At 38.5% G+C, this 21,207-nt stretch overlaps 1 protein-coding gene across 2 annotated transcripts; it reads left to right on the top strand.

Moving 5' to 3' along the window:
* The first annotated feature begins 1,644 nt into the window (after positions 1-1,644).
* trim46b (tripartite motif containing 46b) lies at positions 1,645-20,014 on the top strand. Of its 2 annotated transcripts, none has more exons than XM_084130820.1 (12): positions 1,645-2,238; positions 5,607-5,862; positions 5,996-6,146; positions 7,223-7,421; positions 7,645-7,791; positions 9,244-9,339; positions 9,422-9,675; positions 9,754-9,875; positions 15,009-15,347; positions 17,347-17,576; positions 17,670-17,737; positions 18,487-20,014. In XM_084130820.1, exons 1-12 carry the CDS (start codon positions 2,215-2,217, stop codon positions 18,911-18,913), a joined length of 2,313 nt encoding a protein of 770 aa, XP_083986946.1. In that variant the 5' UTR covers positions 1,645-2,214; the 3' UTR covers positions 18,914-20,014. The 2 variants fall into 2 exon arrangements, with proteins under 2 accessions (XP_083986946.1, XP_083986947.1); XM_084130821.1 differs by having other exon boundaries at positions 1,646-1,990.
* Positions 20,015-21,207: the final 1,193 nt, after the last annotated feature.

Raw genomic sequence — 21,207 nt, 5'->3', positions numbered from 1 at the left:
ACAGCAATGGTATTGAAACACCAGAAATCTCACACTACATATATATATTTTATGAGCTGACATTGACTGTATATTCATATCAGCCAAGCTTTATAAATTAGTCATGCCTACCACATTGCTAATAGTATCCATATAGGCATGCTGAAAAATATCTTAGCAACTGCAACACCCTCACCCACAACATTCCAACATCGTGAATTGGACCAATGATTTGATTTTTCTCACATTTCCATGTTTGGAACTCTGAAGTAAACTACAGCAGAACACATTTCTATATAGAGCTAGACAATACAATTAAAATGCTTAATACTATTTGGAAAATATATCACATAGCCTACATAAAGTAAAATAAATATCGGTTTCCACTGACTGATTTTTTATGATTCTTTAATTTCTATAAATTTTCTATAATTGATTTTTTTTAAATCTTAAACATATAATCTGTATATAATATATTAATATATCATCTATATATACAGTATATATAATAAAAATATTGATTTATTAGCATATATAGGCTATACAAAAAAAGTTGCTGCCTTAAAATTGTAAGTACAATAAACTTGCAGTGGATGTTTAAGTTCAACTTAAATTACATTAAACTGATTTAATAAAAATAGTTGAATTTTGTGTAACTTGTAATTTTTTTTTAAATTGCTTAACTTATTTTGGTGAGTAAAAGCAATGTTAAAAACATATGTTGTCATAACTTATTGATCATATCATTTTTACAGTGTATATTATAGACCTATATATATTAGATTTAGGATACTGCAGGAAAATGAAAAGTAAATACAATGAATGAATGAATGAATGAGACTGAAAGAGATGCACATAATAGCCTACTGATGAATAATTTAAAATATTATTTTACTAAATTAAATTAAATTAAATTAAATTAAATTAAATTAAATTAAATTAAATTAAATTAAATTAAATTAAATTAAATTAAACAAAATGTATTCATTTGATTTCTGCATTACTTAACCCTTTGGTCACCTTCTGAAAATGATGGGAGAAAGGAAGCTTTTCGAAACTCTGAATAAATTGAAGTCACTGCAGCCATGGCTGTCGACACCTGCTGGTCAAACTCAGCACAATCAATTATAATGGCACTTTTTACAAAACAATTTAATGTTTTCATGAAAGTGTAATCTTTAAATAAATAAATACAATTAAATTAAATAAGGACGTTCTGTAAAATTTGCGTTGTTTTATTAATGTGTAGTGCTTGTTTAGTGTGTTAGCAATTAAAGGGATAGTTCACAAAAAATAAAAATAAATAAATAATAAAATTATTTCGTCTTATTTTTATTTTAGTTATTTTATTATTATTATAAATTATTTTACTCATCCTCAAGTTGCTCTAAACCTGTATGAGTTTCTTTCTTCTGCGGAACACAAAAGAAGATATTTTGAAGAATGTCGGTAACCAAACAGTTGATGGACCCCATTGACTTCCATAGTATTTTTTTTCCGACATTATTCAAAATATCTTCCTTTGTGTTCAGAAGAAGAAAGAACTTCATACAGTCTTGAAACAACTTGAGGGTGAGTTAGGCTAAATGATGACAGAATTTTCATTTTTAAGTGAACTATCCCTTTAAGTAGCCTAACATCTGCACAGTTTCACTTTTTACAGTGCTTGTGTTTTACAATGCCGATGTTTTAAAACGACTGGAAGAGACTGTCAGTTTGACTAAAATACACTGATAATACCAAGAAACGCAGAATCTAAGTTGTGACATTGGCCGTCCTGAAATAACCATAGGCTGGTCTCAGAATTCCCGCTGCTGATGGAGGACGTGCTCGTTGCCACGGAAACGGGATGCGTGGAGGAGACGAGCGCGATGGAAAGCATCTCCAGTTGCGTGCTGATGTAGCGACATCCTACTAACCTACATTTCAACCTGAAAGAGGCAATGGCGGCCAACGGAAGATTTCCCCATTGACATATGACGGTCTACTGCGACGAAACGGAACATAAACGGTACATTTTCAAGATTTGTATCCGCAATCCGCATCGTGCATGTGGATGCTTCGATGGCATGCCGTGTTTTCCCGATTTAGCCTAATGCATTTACCTGGCAGGAAACTGCAAGTAGGGGCTTCACTCATTTCAATAAAATATGTGGATGACGGTAAGTCGCACAGATTTGCGACATCAGTGCTCTCTCTCATATGAAGTAAAGACAGCAGGATGAGGATCCCGTAATGGCGCCCAGATTTCAGGTGAAGGTAAGGGCGCTGCCGAATACAGCTCGAGCAAACCGCACTTACAGTATTACAGTCATCTCTGTAGGGCAAACCTCAGTCGCGTTTGTTTTGTACTGTAGTAAAATCACGTTAAATCTTTCGTATTGCGGGATGGAGTGACGTATATGGCCAGTTGACATTGCTGAATGACCGCGTGATGATAAAGAAGCCCATTAGTGTCTTTAAGCTGTTGTAGGCCTTTCTAACACATGCGTTTTGATTGTTAAATTACGATTTAAAGGAAAAAATGTTTGTCTAATGCAAAGATATAAGGGTAGATACTAGATTTTAAGATGACATTGCCATTGTATGGGGCAGGCCAGTGGTTAACTAATAACTAGTTTACAATTGATAACCAGCTGTATTGTAGTATTTGCACTGTGGTAATTTGATTATCAGAATTAATAAACTAAAGAATGTCTTTGTCATGGTGGTTCCCAGAGTTCAAACTAATTTGTAACATGTCTTATTGTTACAAATATGTGTTATATGTGGTTGTGGAGAGACAAATTCTGTATACATGCATGTTTGTGGTGCTGTTGCTCAGCATGTCTTCAAACAGTCACCAGAAATATGTCTATACTGTGTGTTTCTGATGGACAAGGTCATTCTTAAGCTGATGTGGCCTTTACAGAGCTTCCAATGTCACACAACTGTCTGCTTAAATCATTAACATCAGGTCACTATCCATTTTTAAAGAGCGTTGCAGACTAGCAGTGCACTAGAGAAAGCTATTTATAAAGGTGTGCATATCTCTCTCAGCAACCAGGCAGCATGAAAATCTAGTCTCTTTACTCATTTTATCTGCCTCTTTCAGTGTGCAACAGAGACAACATAATTTTTCATGGAGACCAAAAATTCTGCCCCAAATATGACTTCAGCACCTATATTTAGCAATTATCTGGCTGTACCATGCTCTGAATTTTCAGTTTATCATCATGGAAAGGGCTATCATCATAGTGCATGAAGTGCATGTTTGATCCCAGAGAATTCACATATTGATACAATTTGTAGCGTTTTTGCTAAGCTGTTAAGGGTGTAATAATATACGTGCCACGATATATTGCAATACAAAAATGCAACGTATTGTGTACAGTTCACTCTAAATTAAAGCTGCAGTCCGTAACTTTTTTGGGTTAAAAATGATCCAAAATAATTTTTTGAGCAAGTACATAATCAGCCAGTGGTCAAAACTATCTGCTTGCCTTAGCTCGATTCAAAACGGAAAGCTTGTAATAATGTTTTTAATTCTAGTGGTACTGGTGGATTTCGAGCATGTCTTTGCGTCATTACGTCACATCTGTAGCCTACACATAAAGACGGTGTCTCGGCTAGTATGAGTGTGAGGATGTTGGAGGTGGAGATTTATAGCCTTTTCTCACAGCACTTGATATAATTAAACTTATCAATTTGATGACGGATCCAGAAAGGTTCAAACGACAATCACCAGTGACAACTGGAGATTCACCCGTTGTAAAATGCAAAAGACTTCGGACTGGCTACAGAAAAAAGGAGACTGCAACCGGGCCCATGCGAAAACAAGAATAAATATCGGAAGGGCATTAAATGTAGTCACGCAATGCTGATGTTGTTAACATTAACAATTTGAGAACGAAGTATAATTTGCACGGTTTGACTGTGCATTATATGATAAGCAGTCGTTAGATTTCAGCGTGTTTACTGCAATGCTTTTTTCCCCTTAGTTGGTCAGAACAAAAGTGGATGTTACTTGTTCAGATGACATTTTCCGGTGAAAATTCTTATGTTGGTCATACTTCCAAAAAGTAGAATCTGTGATTGCGAATGACAGTATCCACACCGGCGCGGTGATTGACAGCCGCACATTCTCCTCAAAACATTGGATTTGTTCGCGCTCTGCCATGCCAAGGAACAACCCACGTAAAGTTGATAATTCCGCGAATAACTGCGATTGCAGATTTTGAACAGAGATGGCGACAAAGAGGAAAAACTACGGACTGCAGCTTTAAAGTTTGGACAGATTTAATTTAGCAACAAATATGATAAGGGTGCATCAAGTAAAAAGGTAAACACAGAAGGGAACACATTTGAGCTTTCATGATTATTAATTAAGACTCTGGGGTCTGAAGGGGTTTTGGCCCCTGGAGAAGTTTTGACATGCTCTGACATTTGTGCTTTTTTCAGTTGCTTAGAAACATATTAATGGCTAAAGTCTGTATTCAGCACAAACTGGGCTACAATAATATTTGAGCAACATGTACACTTTGTATTTTTGAGAAGATAAAGTTTATGCGTGATTATTGAAAAAACAAGTTTAGGGAACATTCCCATTAACCATTTGTCTCTGATTTTAGGGGGGCATTCAGGGTTATTATGACTGGTTAGGAATGTTGATCCAGGAGCATATGGTACTTAGATAAATAATGTTGTGATTGTTATACATAAAGTATGTCAAGTATTGCATCGTTCTGCATATTCAGAAAATATTCGGAAAGGTTCTGATTAGTCTGATTGCACCATTACAACAAAGTACATTCCTGGACATACACTATCATTCAAAACTTTGGGTCGGGTCAGAAAGGTTTTTGAAAGAAATTAAAACTTTTATACAGCAAGGGCACATTAAATCTATCAGAGTTGACATTTGCATTGTTACAAAATAATTATATTTAGAGAAGCCTAAATGTTGTTCCTTTGACCTTCCTATTCTTAAAATAATCCTAAAAATGTTTTATCATGGTTTCCACAAAAATATTATGCAGCACTACCTTTACAACATTGCTAGTAATACAAAATGTTTCTTAAGCACCAAGTCATATTAGAGTTATATGTTCCCTATGTCTTGTTAGGACTTTTGTGTTACTTCCTGTCCTTAGTGCCATGTTTGTAGTTCATTGTAGTTTTCCATGTTGATGAGTCTGATTATTCCCAGTGGCCTGTTACATGATGAAGCTATAGCTGAACAAACCCTGAGTTTCGCGATTGGTCCAGTTTTGGTTTGCGTTCTCTACCCCAGAATAAAACTTTGCAGTGTAGTGTAAGTTAAAATGGCGATGAACACTGCTAAAATACAATCCACCTTCTTGAGCCCGAAAAAACAGTTTGCTCAAACTTACCTGGGTAGCAACTGAAACCGGCTTCATGCAAAAGGCCTCAGGTGTGTCTTGTTAGCTTTGTTCCTTCTAAATAGTTGTTTGCAGTGGATGTCTTTAGATGATGCATGTTTCAGTTCCCTGGTTTCCGGTTCTTGTGTTTGTTATTTTGATGTACGTTTTAATAAAAACCATTGCAATTACATCCACATCTCTGCCCGCCATCTCTTCCGCTCCTGCTCATCTTTATCCTTTTTTTCCCCCTCTATTCTTTTTCAGTCCAATATGAAGAGTATGGAGCTGGAATTGCAGTGTCCTGTGTGCAAGGACATTGTGAAGCAGCCAATTGTACTTCCCTGCCTGCACAGCGTGTGTCTCATGTGTGCCTCTGAGGTGCTGATTCAGAGCGGGTATCCCCAGCCCGAGCTCCCCCCGGAGCCCAACTCGCCCGCTTCCACCCCCAACATGCGGTCCCCGCGGCAGATGCGGAGACCCTTGCCCAAGTCTGACCGCGTGGACCGACTGTTGCGCTCAGGTGCGTAAAGACAAGAAACCGTATGCGTCATCTTTAAAGTCAGTGTAAACAGGTTGATATATTCAGCTGTTCAGTTTTTTTCATTGTGTGTATGTTATTCAGTTTATCTCACCGTATGTATGTATGTGTTTAGGCTCTGGGACGTACCCAGGTCGCAGGCGAAAGGAAGGCCATGCACCTCTCATGCTTTTCCCCTGCGCCCCCTGTGGGCGAGATGTAGAACTAGGTGAGAGAGGATTGGCTGAGTGCATGAGGAACCTTACACTGGAGAGGATTGTAGAAAGGTAGTACACACATTCAAATACATTCAAGTAAATATTATATTTAATATAATAAAATATAAAATGTTTGTACAAAATATAAAATGATATAATTTCAGCATTTATATATATTTATTTATTTATTTTGCTTTTAAACTGAACAAAACATGCAATGACAAAGTAAGTTATACAAAGGAAAGAACCAAAGACGAATATACGCACGCACAAAAAAAGAAGAACAAAGTATATAGATATATAGATATAGTAATGTGTATAGGTACCAATGATAAATTTAAGCAATAGATTAATATAGTGAATGATCATATTTTAAATATTCCCGGTAATGTTGTGATCCAGAAAAAAAAGAATATAGATGCAAATGCACTAAATGACCGACAAATATCAAAACAATTTAAAATGATAATAATAATAATAATATCTTGGCATTATAAGATATGGGCTACAATATGTATTTTATTTAATTTGAGCAGTTTACTTTTATATTGATTTTCTTTATTTGATTAGTGATCTAGTAATCTTAAACAGAATCTTAAATACACAATTCAGTATTGTATTATATTACATAACTGTAATGAAATTTTAATACAATATAATATATTTTAATGCATTTATACTTATTTGATTAGTGACCTAGTAATCTTAAAGGGATAGTTAACCAAAACATTGATATTTTGTCATTTACTCATCCTCAAGTTGTTCCAAACCTGTAAGGGTTTTTTGGGTGTACTATCCCTGTAAATAGAATTTGAAATACATTTAATAAATTACTAATATTTATTTTTATATTTTAAAATGATATAATATTAATATTATATTTGTAATGAAATATAGTAGAATTTAAGCATTTACACTTATTTACTTATTTGATTAGTGACCCAGTAATCTTAAATATATAATATAATAGAATTTCAGGATTTAAACTTATTTACTTATTTGATTGGTGACCTAGCAATCTTAAATAGAATCTTTAGTACACAACTTACCCAGTGTGATTACTATATCTGCATGAATAAAACCGCATACAGGCAAACAAACAAACGCTCACTGTAGAATCTGCCTCTTTCTCTTGCTTTCTGTAGGTACAGACACACAGTGAGTCTGGGCAGTGTGGCTGTGATGTGTCAGTTCTGTAAACCCCCACAGGCCCTGGAGGCCACTAAAGGCTGTTCAGACTGCAGAGCCAGCTTCTGTAACGAGTGCTTCAAACTCTACCACCCCTGGGGGACTCCCCGCGCCCAGCACGAACACGTGCAGCCCACCCTGAACTTCAGGCCAAAGGTGAGATGCTTCTTCTGTGCCGCCCAGGGTTACTACCCGATTACCTCTTATACCTTGAGGTCCAGGATCTGATAACAAATTACTTAACATGAAACTGCATTCGCAAGCCATTTTGCTTCCCTAATATGACGCATTTCCAAGCGAAAAAGAATATTTGCAAACTAAATATACAGATGCAAATTTTATCCATAGTGCATCATAAAGTTTCTTTCCATATCTCTAGGTGTTGACATGTCCAGAACATGATCAGGAGAGGCTGCAGTTTTACTGTAAGTCCTGTCAGATGCTTCTTTGTTCACTTTGTAAACTGCGCCGAGTCCATACGGGTCACAAGATCGCACCCGTCACCCAAGCCTACCAGAGTCTCAAGGTATGGTTTTAATTCACCTCTATTTTAATGTGTACCTGGAATAACAGACTGTGTCATATTCAGTTGCCATTTTTTTATGAAACAACAGTGCCCCCTAATGGCAGTGCCAGTGCAGTTACTTTAATTGTATAGGAATAAGGAGCACCTTTAAAAAAATAGAACAATGGAGAAAAGTCATGTGATCAGATGAGTTTATCCCTCACAAACATTTTGCACAATGGTGCTCAGTTTGTTTAGCTGTGATGTGCAACTCTATTCATTGCATGTCTTAGAGCTATGGTTTATAAACTCTTGAAAGCCAGGAAATCACCAGTAAACACATTCCATTGTGGATGATCCTTCTGTAGTGAGGTATTTTACGCTAACAGGGCTGGCTTTTCTTTAGGATTACAATATGTACAAGATTTAAAGCAACACTAAGGAAGATTTTTAACCTTAAAGTAATGTTTCCAAAATTGTGTCAGTGGTTCATCAAGTCGTAACAGGGTGAAAGGCACTTCTGGATTCGCTTTGCAGCCCTATATCTGCTATAACCACTCTATGCAAGTTTGCCAAACCGGGTCGCGTTTCTGTAGTTCCAATGAGACATAAGAAAACTACAAATTTGACTTGCTTTACGTCAAGCGTTACAATAGTCATTATTTAGTATTTCTTCGTTTCTGATGTCGCAATACATCATACTTTCATGAAATCATGCAACATACTCTACCTTGTCAGTGGACATCGTTAATTCCAAAGCCGGTGCTAGATAAACAGCGAGCGTGCGTGCGACGGTAGGCTGCGGGCGGTGAAATTATTTACGACAGCGGTAATGGACAATTCCGCTTCCAACCTGTAGGGCGACCGAAGAGGAAAAGTTTCTTAGTGTTGCTTTGAAGGACATGAATTAAAGGACAATTCAGTATTCGCGCACTGTCTGAGATGCTGATTTCTGGGCGCAGGCGTCTGATGTTTGCGCACAGAATACAGTTTCTTTTCGCGTCTTCTTGAGCTTGAATATTTAAATTGGCCAGGCTTAAACTTTCGTGACAATGCAGCACTGGCCTGTCAACTGTCCAGAGCATCATTCACATTCATGTTCTCATCATTTTGCATTGTTAGAATTTATAAAAGTGTTACCGTCGAACTGGCGATTGACACCGTTTCATGTACTCGCAAACTGAATCATCCATCGAGCATAAAAACAATACATAACAATCACAACTGAACACTGAAAAACTGAACAAAAATGGAATGCATTGCAAAGTCATTCTGAATTTTTCTTGCCACTAAAATATTCCAGGGATGAAAGTATTTAAAACATAAAGAATAGTGCATGAATAAAAAACACTTTTGGTTTTCCATGCATATTTGTTTAAATACATCGACATCTTGTCAGATTATTAAATAAATCTCTTAATCTCGGAAAGAGAAAGTTGAAAATCATTTACATTGTGTTTCGGCAAACCCTAGGACAAGATCACCAAGGAGCTGAACTACATTCTGTCCAATCAGGACATGGTGTTGACTCAGATCACTCAACTGGAGAATGCTGTCACTCAAACTGAGGTACGCCCACCTTTTCCATCTCTGTCAAAAAGGACCGCGGGTGTTTGATGCGCTGAGCTATTGTCTGTGTGCATGAATGCAGGTGAACAACGTATCAGCCAAAGAGCAGCTCTCTCACTGCGTGAAGGAGATAATGGCGTTGCTAACTGAGCGACAGACAATGCTGGCTCAGGCTCTGGAAAGCTCGCGGCAGAGAAGGGCAGAGGCCTTGGCCAATCAGGTGGCTGAAAAACGCAGCCTGCTGGAGCACGCCGGCTTGATGGCTTTCACTCAAGAGCTGCTCAAAGAAAACGACCCATCGAGTTTTGTGCACGCAGCCAGATTAACACACAACAGGTGGGACGACTTGCTGATATCACTGATGTCTGCTGCCGAAACGTGAAAACACTGGACTATTGTTTCTCTTTTTCTCAGATTGGCCCAGTCTATTGAATCTATGCAGCGTTTCTCTCTCTCTGCTGATCCCTCGTTCCGTCACTTCCAGCTTGATGTTTCCAGAGAGCTCAAACTCCTCACAGACCTGAACTTCATTCAGGGTAGGAAAGCTCTAATAATCAGACACATAAATGTGTAGATACAACAGGGCTAAATTATTATGGGTGCACTGTGTAATATTTAGGAGGATCTGTTGACAGAAATGCAATATCATATACATAGCTATGTTTTCAGTGGTGTATAAAGACCTTACATAATGAACCGTTATGTATTTATTACCTTAGAATGAGCCATTTCTATCTACAAACACCGCGGCTCCCCTTACATTGAAATAGCCATTTTGCGCCGACATGTTTCTACAGTGGCCCTGAATGGACAAAAACGTTTCGTTACTATGTTGTTCTTCGTGCAAAGAAGCAAGTTAAAGTCAGCGAATAAAACACTGACACAACAATGAACAAGTTGAAGTTACAATAATATTCGCAATAACATATTGTTTTACTGAATAATTAAGTAAACATAATTTCTTACTTTATCTTTGTAAAGAAACCTCATTGCTTAACTGGCTACTCTCTGCTGTCTCAGACGATGACATCTTTTCCTGTCGGCCGCCGTAACTTCTGTTGGTTGCAATTCACAACCTTGCCGCTAGATGGCGCTAAAATTTACACACTGCACCTTTAAAGGTGCCTTGTGTAATGTCCGCCAAAAAATCAATTCATACTCCACATTCCATACCAGATGGGGGCAGTATACCTCCAGAAAGTGAGTTGGTCTACTCTAGAGTAACAACCGAGAAACGGCATAGTCTCTATGCTCCGCCCCTACCTTCACAGTGATTTTGAAATATTCAATTCAATTCAAATTTATTTGTATAGCGCTTTTCACAATACATATTGTTTCAAAGCAGCTTTACAGAAAGTGCATTTCAGAAATGTACATAGAAAAATACAGTTAGTTAATCATGTATTAATTTAGGGCATAAACATATCGCCAGCGTCGAGTCGTCTCTTCACAGGCTTCGAGTCGTCTCTGCACGGGTGTTGGGGCATCTTTAGTTTCCATGGGAGGCTGGATACAAACTGGAGCTGACGATCTGTATTTACCTTGGGACTAGCGTCCCGAGATAACAACAGAAAAGCAGATGGGAAATAATTAGCGTAGCTGCTGTTCATAATATTAATGCATTCAATCTGATTCAACTGTAGTAGGCTATAAAAGGTAAAATATGACATCTTCAAGCTACTCCCCTTCACCTTTACCAATGAATATGTTCATATTCGTTTTGTTCATATTACATTTTTATTGTTAGTTTGAATTACATTAATTTGACAGACAGCATTCGCTGATGTTGACCAAGCTAGCGCCAACATAACCAGAGCTGCCAACTCTCACGCATTCACCGTGAGACACACGCAATTGACACTTTTCACACGCTCTCACGCCACACATCAATTTTCTCACGCACAGAAAAATCGTGAAACAAAGAGGACACGGAGACCGACAGACTAGACAGAGCAGGTTAGTTATGATATAAAAAAATCTCAGCTCTCAGATTCTGTCAATTTTATTACGTTTTGGCGCTTGTAAATGTTACACGACAGATCCCTAGCGCACGTGAACCGATCATCTCTACTAATAGTAAAAAAACACGAACACTGTTGAAAGATACAGTAGGCTAGGCTACGACTTACCAAAATGTATTCCTCATACATAATATCGACCAATCAGTGTTTTTTATCAGCGTGAAGAGGTCAATAACATAGCTGGAGAACAATAATGTCAGATTTACCTCAGGAAAGCCATTTAATAAACATAATATAGGTCACGTAGTTGGCAAGAAAAAAAGAGCTATAGAGATTGTGCTATATATGTGTACTATATTACAATACTATATTTATGTACGTTATATACAGTGAGGAAAATAAGTATTTGAACACCCTGCTATTTTGCAAGTTCTCCCACTTGGAAATCATGGAGGGGTCTGAAATTGTCATCGTAGGTGCATGTCCACTGTGAGAGACATAATCTAAAAAAAAAAAAATCCAGAAATCACAATGTATGATTTTTTAACTATTTATTTGTATGATACAGCTGCAAATAAGTATTTGAACACCTGTCTATCAGCTAGAATTCTGACCCTCAAAGACCTGTTAGTCTGCCTTTAAAATGTCCACCTCCACTCCATTTATTATCCTAAATTAGATGCACCTGTTTGAGGTCGTTAGCTGCATAAAGACACCTGTCCACCCCATACAATCAGTAAGAATCCAACTACTAACATGGCCAAGACCAAAGAGCAGTCAAAAGACACTAGAGACAAAATTGTACACCTCCACAAGGCTGGAAAGGGCTACGGGGATATTGCCAAGCAGCTTGGTGAAAAAAGGTCCACTGTTGGAGCAATCATTAGAAAATGGAAGAAGCTCCTAAGAAAGGTGAGAAATCAGCCCAGAACGACACAGGAGGAGCTGGTCAATGACCTGAAAAGAGCTGGGACCACCGTTTCCAAGGTTACTGTTGGTAATACACTAAGACGTCATGGTTTGAAATCATGCATGGCACGGAAGGTTCCCCTGCTTAAACCAGCACATGTCAAGGCCCGTCTTAAGTTTGCCAATGACCATTTGGATGATCCAGAGGAGTCAATGGAGAAAGTCATGTGGTCAGATGAGACCAAAATAGAACTTTTTGGTCATAATTCCACTAAACGTGTTTGGAGGAAGAAGAATGATGAGTACCATCCCAAGAACACCATCCCTACTGTGAAGCATGGGGGTGGTAGCATCATGCTTTGGGGGTGTTTTTCTGCACATGGGACAGGGCGACTGCACTGTATTAAGGAGAGGATGACCGGGGCCATGTATTGCGAGATTTTGGGGAACAACCCCCTTCCCTCAGTTAGAGCATTGAAGATGGGTCGAGGCTGGGTCTTCCAACATGACAATGACCCGAAGCACACAGCCAGGATAACCAAGGAGTGGTTCTGTAAGAAGCATATCAAGGTTCTGGTGTGGCCTAGCCAGTCTCCAGACCTAAACCCAATAGAGAATCTTTGGAGGGAGCTCAAACTCCGTGTTTCTCAGTGACAGCCCAGAAACCTGACTGATCTAGAGAAGATCTGTGTGGAGGAGTGGGCCAAAATCCCTCCTGCAGTGTGTGCAAACCTGGTGAAAAACTACAGGAAACGTTTGACCTCTGTAATTGCAAACAAAGGCTACTGTACCAAATATTAACATTGATTTTCTCAGGTGTTCAAATACTTATTTGCAGCTGTATCATACAAATAAATAGTTAAAAAATCATACATTGTGATTTCTGGATTTTTTTTTTTAGATTATGTCTCTCACAGTGGACATGCACCTACGATGACAATTTCAGACCCCTCCATGATTTCTAAGTGGGAGAACTTGCAAAATAGCAGGGTGTTCAAATACTTATTTTCCTCACTGTATATGTTTATCGAACAGCCTTCGATACATTTCTATGTTATAACTTCCCGAAAAAACTACACAAACATATAAAACAAACTTCTAACGAAATACTAACAGCATCTTACTTACCAATCCAAAAGAAATGTTGCAAGCAGGGCCTGAAGTTAACTTTTTTGACCACCAGCCACTGTGGCAGGTGGATTTAAAAATCCACCCGCCACAGTGACTTTTTACCAGCCAGTTTTTTTTTGTTTGTTTTTTGCCTCATAAAAGGTGAAAAAAAAAGGAACTGCACAAACATTTGTTCTTTAACTTGTAAGAATACACATTTAAATGCTGTCAAGTTATTAACGAGATCCATACAAGTAATAATAACTCTTAGAATACAGATATAGACCTAGTGCAGCTCGTATGTAAACAAATCACACGCGGCTGTGTTGATCGCTGGGCAGCTGTTAGTTACAGCGTTCAGGAACCGTTATGGTGCGTTCACACCGGACGCGAATAGCGCGTCAGGCGCGAATTTAGACGCATATTCGCGTTTGGTGCGTTATGGCTGACTTCGTTTAAATGTCAAAGAACAACAGTTGCAAAAAAAAAAAAAAAAACCGCAAAGACCCAGCCGCTTTAGTTACTGTTGCTATGTCCGACAAGCTACACCGCGCTCACGCCAAACCATGATCTCACGCAATGAAAAACACATCGCGCAGCAGAGAGGACACTGACAACACACTGACAGACAAGACAGTCCAGGTTACTTTTGATTTTAAACAAAGTATCAACGTTAAAATTTGGTCATTTTTAAATAAATTTAGACAATACCGTTTTGTGGCTCTGTAATGTGTCTTGACAGATCGCTGTGGTGCCTCAGTTAAAGCTGCTTGTGAACCGATCATCTCTTCCTTCTAGTTAATTTATAGCATAAAATAAACATGAATGAACATAAGAAGGAATGAAGTTTTAACTGCGGAAAGATGTCAGTAGGTCTACTCAGTACACTCCGTTTTTTCAAGTTCAAATCATCCAACGTTGAACTCTCCTGACTGCTTTGTCGACAAAAAAAAAAGGCGGATTCGGCGGATTATGATTGGCCAGATCGCCGTCAATCAAACTCCCCGCGAAGGGTCGATTCTCATTGGCTACCTGCCAATGTGGCAGGTAGATTGACAGTGTTACCCGCCAATTGCAGAATTCACCCGCATTTGGCGTGTGGTCGGGTGTTAATTTCAGGCCCTGGTTGCAAGTTCGGAGTCGAACCTCATTTCTTTCATGTCCAACTGTTGTCTCCAGCGATGGAAAGCAGTGCCAATGTTTACTCTGGTTCTGTTCCTTTTTTTATCAGATTTTATTTGAATGTAGTAGTGGGCTGTACTTTCCACACGATTGACATCAGGTTCAAGTACGCCCACAAGCCGTGCGAGTTATTCGTGTATTGCATGTTTGGCTGGTGGTTATGTTGCCCGCATACCGCCTCCCATGGCCGAAACTGGTATTACGACACCTGTCGGGCCGTGGCTAGTAATGCTAATGCTAATTCAGGTTGATATCTCTGCAGCACTATAACTTGTCATTTTTTTAATGACATCATCGCCCTTATTTCTTCTCATTGTTTTGATGCGTGTAGCTCATTTTTTGGATATTTTTACCTCAATTCTGACACATGGCACCTTTAAGCTTTCTGAATCTTAATTTTTTAATAAAATGTTTCTGTATTTTTTTAAATGAACACATTTTAATGTCAGAAAACAGTGTGCAGTGTCACACAATCTAACCCTAACCGAAAGTGACCTATCCCATCAGCCCCTCTCGCTCCTGTGATTGACACCCAGCGAACCCTTGCCTACGACCAGCTGTTCCTCTGTTGGCGGTTGCCTCAAGACTCCTCTCCTGCCTGGCATTTTTCTGTGGAGTTCCGTCGGCGTGGGGTGGTGCCAGGGGGCGGGGCAAGAGGAGGGATTCACGGGGGATTGGCTGCCGCTCGCTGGGGCTGGCAGAGATTGGAGGAGGTGACCGGGACCTGCGCTGTGATTGACAGGCTGGAGATGGACAGTGTGTATGTGCTGAGGGTGAGAGGCTGCAATAAGGCCGGCTTCGGAGAATACAGTGAGGAAGTATATTTACACACACCACCGGCTCCAGGTACGAAGTGTTTTCAACACAAGACATAGTACAAACAGAATTCATTCCAAATTGATACTCATCTACTCTTTATCTTTTTCCTTTTTTATCCATTCCCATCTCTCTTTGTCTCTACAATCTTTGGTTTTTCCATGTTTTGTTTCCCAGCTTTATTGACAACATCTCTATACTGCCACCTTCCCTGTTCCCTTTTTATAGCCCTTAAAACTCTTTCTGTTATTGTATCTTTATTCTTATTTATATTTCCCTCATCTTTTTATTATTTGAGCCATTTATTCTTTAATCCACCAGTATGATTATTTTCCACCCAAAACCCTTGATGTAGTGAAATATTTTGATCTGATGTGAATGTTGACCCATCTGCTTTGTAAATGTGGCCACAAGCTAACATTAATGCTGTGTAATGTTTATTAATATATACACATTAAATGGAGGCCCATCTTACAAATAATAATCCAAGGTTTGCATCCAAACAGAAGGCAGATGTTCACGACAAAATAGTAACATTATCATTATCTAGTGTTTTATAGCTAATTATTAATAGAATAGATTATTAGGAGGAAAAAAATAATCCCCAATGTTGTCCTTATTTTAAAGGGATACTCCACTTTTTTTGGAAATAGGCTCATTTTACAACTCCCCCAGAGTTAAACAGTTGAGTTTTGCCGTTTTCGAATCCATTCAGCCGATCTTTGGGTCTGGCGGTACCACTTTTAGCATAGCGATTTTCTACGCTGATATGGCTAGGAACTATACTCTCATTCCTGCGTAATAATCAAGAAACCTGAAAATAGGTCTAATAGGTTAGACAAACTTAGTCCCGGTCACGTTGGTAGTTACCGAGCTGGGGACTATTTTCAGGCGCTGCGTCATATCATTACGCCTGCTGGACTCATGGTACGGCAGCAAAGTTTCTTGATTATTACGCAGGAATGAGAGTTCCTAGCCATATCAGCCTAGAAAATCGCTACTTTTCATTTTCCGTCGGTCTTAGTACACAATGTAACTACAGAAGAGTCAAGTTTTAAATAGGAAAAATATCGAAACTCTTTGGTCATTTTTTTGAGAGAGATGCTAATGGTCATGTCCGATTCAATGATCTATGCTAAGCTATGCTAAAAGTGGTACCGCCAGACCCAGAGATCGGCTGAAGGGATTCAAAAACGGTAAAACTCAACTGTTTAACTCTGGGGGAGTTGTAAAATGAGCCTATTTCCAAAAAAAGTGGAGTATCCCTTTAAACACCGGTACTTGTTTTAGGCATAAAAGCCTATTCACACCTCGAGCAGAGATAAATCGACAAAAAACACATTATCATCATGAACAGTAAAAGTTTAAAAATAAATATTATATAAATTAATTATTAATAAAACATAAAAACTTTTATTCAGCAAGGACAAAAAAATAGACTGTGAGGACATCTGTAATGTTACATATGATTTCTATTGCATATAAAAGCTGTTCTTTTGAACTTTCTGTTCACTAAAGAAGTTTTCACTAATGTTAAGCAGCACAACTGTTTTCAACATTGATAATAATAAGAAATGTTACTTGAGCAGCAAATCTGTATATTAGAATGAATTTTGAAGGATCATGTAACACTGAAGATTGGAATAATGATGCTGAATATTCAGCTTTTCCATCACAGCAATAAATTACATTTTAAAACGAATTAAAATAGGAAATACACGTTTTCCTTCTCTGCCTGTCTGCTGGAACGCAAATCTTCCTCCTTTTTGCAGTCTTGATTTCACCCTGCTATTCCCAGAGTGCATTTCTATGTCTTTTTTCCTTGCTTACTGTTTTCCTGATTGCTGTTCTTATGCTATGTCCTCCTTTTGCATATATCTCCTATACTTCTATTCTTCCTTTTCCACCCACTCTTACCTCCCTCCGTTTGGTGCCTTAATTCTGTGTCCCTCTTTCCCCTCTTCTTCTATCCTCCTCAAAATGTCTCCCGTATTCCCTCGCTGTTGTCTCCCTCCGCCCTCTTCGGCAGTGTTGAATTTTTACCTGGACTCTCGTTGGGGTCTGCACGCGGACAGACTGGTGGTGAGTAAGGAGCAGCGTTGTGCCCGCAGTGTGCCCGGTCTGTCCCTGCTGCAGGCCGCCGATAGGGCCCTCACTTCCTGTCACCTGACAGCTGATCTGCTCGTGGGGGACGTGGCCATAACGCAGGGCCGACACTATTGGGCATGTTCAGTGGAGCCAGGCTCTTATCTGGTCAAGGCAAGTTCTGCAACGAAGGAGAACTATATTAACCGTCTCTCCCGTACCTCCTTCTAAATCACTTTTTCTCTCGTTTTTCTCTCTATTCTACAGGTTGGAGTGGGCCTGGAGTCTAAACTTCAAGAGTGGTTTCATCTGCCTCAAGACATGGCTAGTCCAAGGTAAGTACTAAATCTCAGAAATGAACAAAGGGAGAGAACCAAAAATACGAAAAAAAACACGAGAAGAGAAAGTAGATATGTTAATGTTAAGATATGACACCCATTATCTTCAGTTTTGGTTTTATTATGACCAAAACTATTGAAATTATGACTACAATAGAAATGAAAAGCATTATAAAGAAACCCAAATAACCACATCTAAATTCTAAATGATGAAAAATATTCATTCTTTCACTTATTTATACCTTTATACACAACAAAATGTAAAAGCTTGAATGATTAATACCATACCATACAGACTTGCTTTGTCAACTGATCTCTATATATAGATTATACATATGATATTATCTATATCAGGGGTTTTCAATCTTTTAGATGCCACCGACCCCCAAATATGATCTTTTGTGAGGGACTCCCATCCAAAAATGTAGAAGGCAGCTATGACTTTTTATGTATAAAGACCCAATTTATACTGTGAAATATTTTGTTTCTTATGTTTTTCCCCTACTCACTTGTAGTACTATACTATGTACTATTTATTTCTTTATTTTACTCCCCCTAGAAGTCCCCGGACCCCAGTCTGAAAACCCCTGATCTATATTATATACAGTGTTTCCACCAAGTTTCAAATCAACACTAAAATGGCACAGCATTTCCAAGTGAAACGCATTTTTAAAGAGGAAAATGAATGGTACTTGATTTCAACCATTTTTCACGCTGACTTTAACCTCATCTTCTCTGTCTGATAGATATGATCCAGACAGCGGCCATGACAGTGGAGCCGAGGATTCGTCAGATTCCCCTCCCCCTTTCGCTTTCCTCACAATGGGCATGGGCAAGATCTACCTGCCCTCCTCCGCCAACTCCCATCACGGCAGAGAGTCTGGCTTCACCAATGGCAACAGCCCTTCTTCGCCAACCGGCGTTACCTATCCATTGCCTCCGAGACTAGGAATTTGTCTCGACTTTGAGAAGGGCCGTGTCACGTTTTACGATGCCCACTCTCTCCGCCCACTATGGGAGGGACCTGTGGACTGCTCCGCCCCCGTGTGCCCTGCATTCTGTTTCATTGGAGGCGGAGCTCTGCAGCTACAGGAGCTAGTAGCCAATCGCAACGCAAATCAAACCCCAGTAAGACGAGTCACCATTCAGTCACGTGTTACCAAACTGAACTGAACTCTGATTATTGTTTTTATAATTCGATTTTAAGAGACGGTTGTTTTTAATTGCACCCAACATAAACCTCTGATTATTTTTCTTTTTGTTTTGAGGGGCCTTTATTGCTGCACTGCTTGCTGAATTATGAACCTCTTCAATTGAATTATGAATTTGGTGATGCCACCTATATACCCATGAAAACTTTAAAGTGCATATTCACCTATATATACACACAAAATATATATGCAAAAAGATGTGTTTCCAACCAATCTCTCTGTGTAGGAAATGTGCCTCAAAGTTTTTTTTTTAATACTAGATTTCCCCCCACATTGTGTATATTATAGTGACATAATATACCTTGTATTAAAGTGCTTTCGTTTATTAAGCTCCAAACAGAGCAGAAATTCCAGACTGTTACACAAGGCCTCGTTTTATAACCCACAATTCTATCGTAAACATCTGCTCTTTCAACCTCTAGCCATATGCTGTCAAGACAGGTCTGTCAAACTCTATCAGCTGTCAACTCGAGCATTTACAAAGATATTTACTCAACATACGTCTAATGCCAGACCAAATGTTTCTCGCTGCTGTTTCGCCTTAGATAGTTAAGAAGAATTTTGATTTGTTGAAATGTGTGGCTTCTAGACTGCAGTCGGTATATAAAAGGACTTTTTCTGAGCAATTCGTTAGGACACACTCACCTTGTAGCTTACACAAATTGTTGTTTTGGATTCCCAAATGCTATTGGACAGTTGGAAAATACTTAAAGCTTAAATGAATTAAGTGAAGCTTATTCTTAAGAATGAAAATCTTCATTGCAAAACATTGGAAGTGCACTGCTTTACTCAATATTTATGTGATTAAAAGTTTATGTGTGTGTAATGCACTAACCCCACCATTATAAATCACCTTATACGAGCCTGTAGAGAATATTTTTTAAGAGTCTGAATCATGTGCTTGATTTCAGTCCAGCTTAAAGCTTTAGAGTGTAGATTGAATCTTGCTGGAGAGAATGGTGGCTTTTGCCTGCTTGTAATAAATAATTATCTGAAAATGAAACTTATTCTATTCTTAATATCACATATCTCATAGAATATACTCAGAACGAATGGTGTATTACTGTTTTTTGATCAGCTGGGGGCAGCAGTTTCTTCAAATATACTGTATGTGAGTGTCAGTTCTCTTGCAAGGTGGATTAGACTTGGACTGTTGCAAATGCCTCCATTTAGCCAATCTTTTAGCTGACAAAGGAATTCAGGTCACATTTATATCTACAAAATATAGTAGGCTTTCCATTTGCATTGGTGCATGGCACTTTTTAAAATTTTTATCAAGCATATAGAGTGATCAAGTCAGTCAGCTTCATTAACAAATGACTCCCACTGTAGCCCAATTCATGAACAAATGGACTGTTTTTCCATTTGGTGGAGAATTGGAAAATTACTGCTTTGTGGCTAACTCAGGTTCTTTGAAATCAAATCCCGTCCGGATAGGATAGGATAGGGTAGGATAGGATAGGATAAGACCACCCTTAAGACTTGAACCACCCAGAGGAAAATGCAGACAGAGATTTATGAATGTATTTATTCTGTTTGCATACAACTATACATATATGCACACATATAAAGTATTGCCATATATTGAATGACAAAAAATGCACTATTGAGGGAATATGGAGCCATTTTAGACAAAGTGAGAGACTTACTTCCACTGCCACCTCAGGAGGATGCTCAGTGATCATTTTTTTAAATGAAAATAATATACATGATGTCAACTCTTAAATATTTTTCGCTTTGATGAATGATGGCTAATTCGTATGAATTTGCATGATTTCATTCGTACGTTTTTGATACGATCTTCTTGCGCCCCAGTGATGGGTTTGTTTAGGGGTGCGGACCTTCATGCATACTTTTTTTCTAACAATCGTATGTTTTTGTACTATTCACATTGTACAAAATCATACAGAATCTTGTAACACAGTTACGTTTTCCTGTGACATCAGGTTGGATATCTGCACCCTATTTTCCTTTTAATATTATATTGGTTAGAATTCAAATGAACCAAATAGACCAAATAAGTTTTGATACTATGCAGATATGCATGTCTGTATACGCTTCTTTAGAAAGCTTCTTATATGAAAATCCACATATGTCTTTAATTGTTGCCATATTGGTTAGAAACCACAAAGTCGAGTGGTTAGGTATGTTTCAGCTTAGACAGACCCTTTGAGAGACTATGAGCCAAATGAGGGGTTAGCCAATGTTTTCCTCTCATGGAATGAAATGTTTCAGAAATGTAAAGTTTTAAAAGCA

The sequence above is a fragment of the Abramis brama genome (genome assembly GCF_963993115.1).
Source record: "Abramis brama genome assembly, chromosome: 12".
Classification (NCBI taxonomy): domain Eukaryota; kingdom Metazoa; phylum Chordata; class Actinopteri; order Cypriniformes; family Leuciscidae; genus Abramis; species Abramis brama.
The sequence above is the reverse complement of the archived record's forward strand: the minus strand, read 5'-3'. Positions and strand labels throughout refer to the sequence as shown.

Bases quoted from the DNA above. Each gene is read 5' to 3' on its own strand.
- trim46b (XM_084130820.1), top strand. From the start codon at position 2,215: ATGGCGCCCAGATTTCAGGTGAAG. The intron at 9,676-9,753 runs GTGGGACGACTT...TCTTTTTCTCAG, and splicing joins GCCAGATTAACACACAACAG to ATTGGCCCAGTCTATTGAAT. The intron at 9,876-15,008 runs GTAGGAAAGCTC...CTATCCCATCAG, and splicing joins AGACCTGAACTTCATTCAGG to CCCCTCTCGCTCCTGTGATT.